Source organism: Alexandromys fortis, unplaced genomic scaffold, assembly GCF_014885135.2.
Source record: "Alexandromys fortis isolate MF-2015 unplaced genomic scaffold, M_Fortis_MF-2015_v1.1 scaffold_147, whole genome shotgun sequence".
NCBI lineage: Eukaryota > Metazoa > Chordata > Mammalia > Rodentia > Cricetidae > Alexandromys > Alexandromys fortis.
The window spans coordinates 752,086-754,314 of record NW_026068029.1 but is presented as its reverse complement, the minus strand read 5'-3'; the positions used below and the strand labels follow the sequence as shown (position 1 = coordinate 754,314).

At 43.5% G+C, this 2,229-nt stretch overlaps 1 protein-coding gene across 1 annotated transcript in view; it reads right to left on the bottom strand.

The window, feature by feature from the left end:
* LOC126515053 (wee1-like protein kinase 2) overlaps window positions 1-473 on the bottom strand; it is a 2,137-nt gene extending 1,664 nt beyond the window's left edge. Inside the window, 1 exon segment of the mRNA XM_050164401.1 lies at window positions 229-473. Within this exon segment, the coding sequence (XP_050020358.1) occupies window positions 229-473 (245 nt within the window).
* Window positions 474-2,229: the final 1,756 nt, after the last annotated feature.

The following is a 2,229-nucleotide window of genomic DNA, read 5'->3' as shown; positions in this document are numbered from 1 at the left end:
CCTCCCTCTCCAGTCTGAAGAACAGTCAGGGTTCCCTGCCCTGTGGAAAGTCCAAAGTCCTCCCCCCTCCATCCAGGTCTAGTAAGGTGAGCATCCAAACTGGCTAGGCTCCCACAAAGCCAGTAGATGCAGTAGTATCAAAAACCCATACACTTGAGCACCGGACTGAAATCTCAAGGTCCAAATCAGGAGCACAAGGAGAGAGAGCACGAGCAAGGAACTCAGGACCGCGAGGGGGGTACCCACACACTGGGACCTGGACTTTCTATGTCTCTGTTCTGAGAAGGATAACGTTCATCTCTGGGGGGAGACTTGGGATCCTCCATCTCCTCATCCTCATCCCTCTCAGACGCTGGGCTCTGGACCTCTCTGGTGCCTTGTGCTGTCATCTGACCTCCATTCTCAAAATCTTCTTCACAGACGGAGAAGTTTAGTTCCTTATTCAGTCTCTGGTCAACCCCCCTGTCAGTCATCTCAGCGAAGAGCCTTACAGCGCCGACTCAACTCCTGTTTATCTGGTACCTTTTCTCTTCTACCTATAACCACAAACCATTACAGACTATTTTAAGGTTTTCTGTGGTTTCTAAAGTACAATACTTTCCAAAATGAGGACTTTACCATCACAAATCTCACGGGCAGGCTATGACTCAATCTAGAGTAGAACTAAATAGGACTAAGTGCCCCAATGAGTAGCTGGACTGTAAATGCCTCTAGAAAATAGTGAGGTTGTTTTTATATGGTCGCTGCTGCTGTAATCTTGAATGTAAAGGGTAGGAAGTTAGGCAAAAGCCATGGAATTATTGCCATATGTGAACACGAGCATCTATAAATTTGAATTTTTGGCCCAGCCACTTACTAGCTCTGGTTTTTACCCTCTCAGAGATGATGCTTCATGAAAAAAATGACAATATTAAGATCCTTTATAGAAGGAAATATTGTAGCACAAAGGAGCTAGTATAAATGGTATTGGCAAGAAGTGAGCCCTAAGTAAGGAGCAGCTACCCTCATGTATTAGTCAGCTAATGTTATGAAGCTGCTGCATAACAAGAAATCCCCTAAATCTTAGTGGCTTTCCCAAGTATTAATTTTATTACTTGTAAGTTGATGAATTGTCTATGACTTCTCTGCCATAGATTTTGTTCACATCATATCGAGGCATGAGGAACTTCTGTCTCATGTTAGAATCAGCAGCTACCAAGGCATGTTCTTCTCATATTAGATGACAAGAATATAGAAGGGTTTGACAGACATTTTCATTGTAGAATCTCGGCTCTGAATTTATGTGGCTAACCTCAAAGCCAGTATGACAGAGAAGCATAATTTATCCACTAATGGCATGGCTGTAAGAACTCAAGGAACAATTATTAGCATGCAATACATTATGCCACACTTCCCTTCTTTTCTGTGAGACCCTAACAAAGAAGAGAGGAGGGGGAAGAAAGAAGGAAGGAAAGAGATCCCATAGTAGTTCTTCCCTGTACCTCATTTATGAGAGTTGGTCCAGCCTCCTTTGTAGAGATGGTCCAGCCTCCTTTGTAGAGATGGTCCAGTGCTCATGCCCTGGAAGCAAAAGCATTCTCTGGCACAGCACCCTCCTTTCTTCTTTGAGCTTCAAAGTGCTGGTGATGAAAGAAACAAACTACTCAAAGGCAGTCGATAATTCACTAGAAGGTGTCTCAAATCTTGCCTGTACACACACATCTAAACTTATTTTGCAAGACAAGCAGCAGCAATGGGTAGTGGTGTTCATCAAAACAGACTATAGTATACAATGATTGTCCAAACAGCTCGATATTTATCTACATCCAACCCTTCCCTTTGTCACTCCAGCAACTCTTAGTAATGTATACATAATGTGCCTGACTATTCATCCCAAATGATTTCATCACTATTCTGATCTATAATGATGGTAGGCTTGGAGCCTTTGAATTATCTGTGTGCATACCGATTTGTGTGCATGTTAGTGTGTAGGGGGTGCACGTGTATGTGAGCATATACAGAGAGATCAGAGGTTACCATCATTTGTCTTCTTTAATCATTTCTCCACTTGAGTTTTTTGAGACAGGGTATCCCTGGAACTCACCAGCTGGCTAGCCTGGCAGCCTAGTGGGTCCCAAGGAGCCTCCTGTGTGTGTCTTCCTCCAAAGTCCCAAGATGGCAGGCATGTTCCTGCAGTTTACTTTGGATTTCAAAGCTGGATGAATAGGTAGCCCCACACTATCTAAAAAG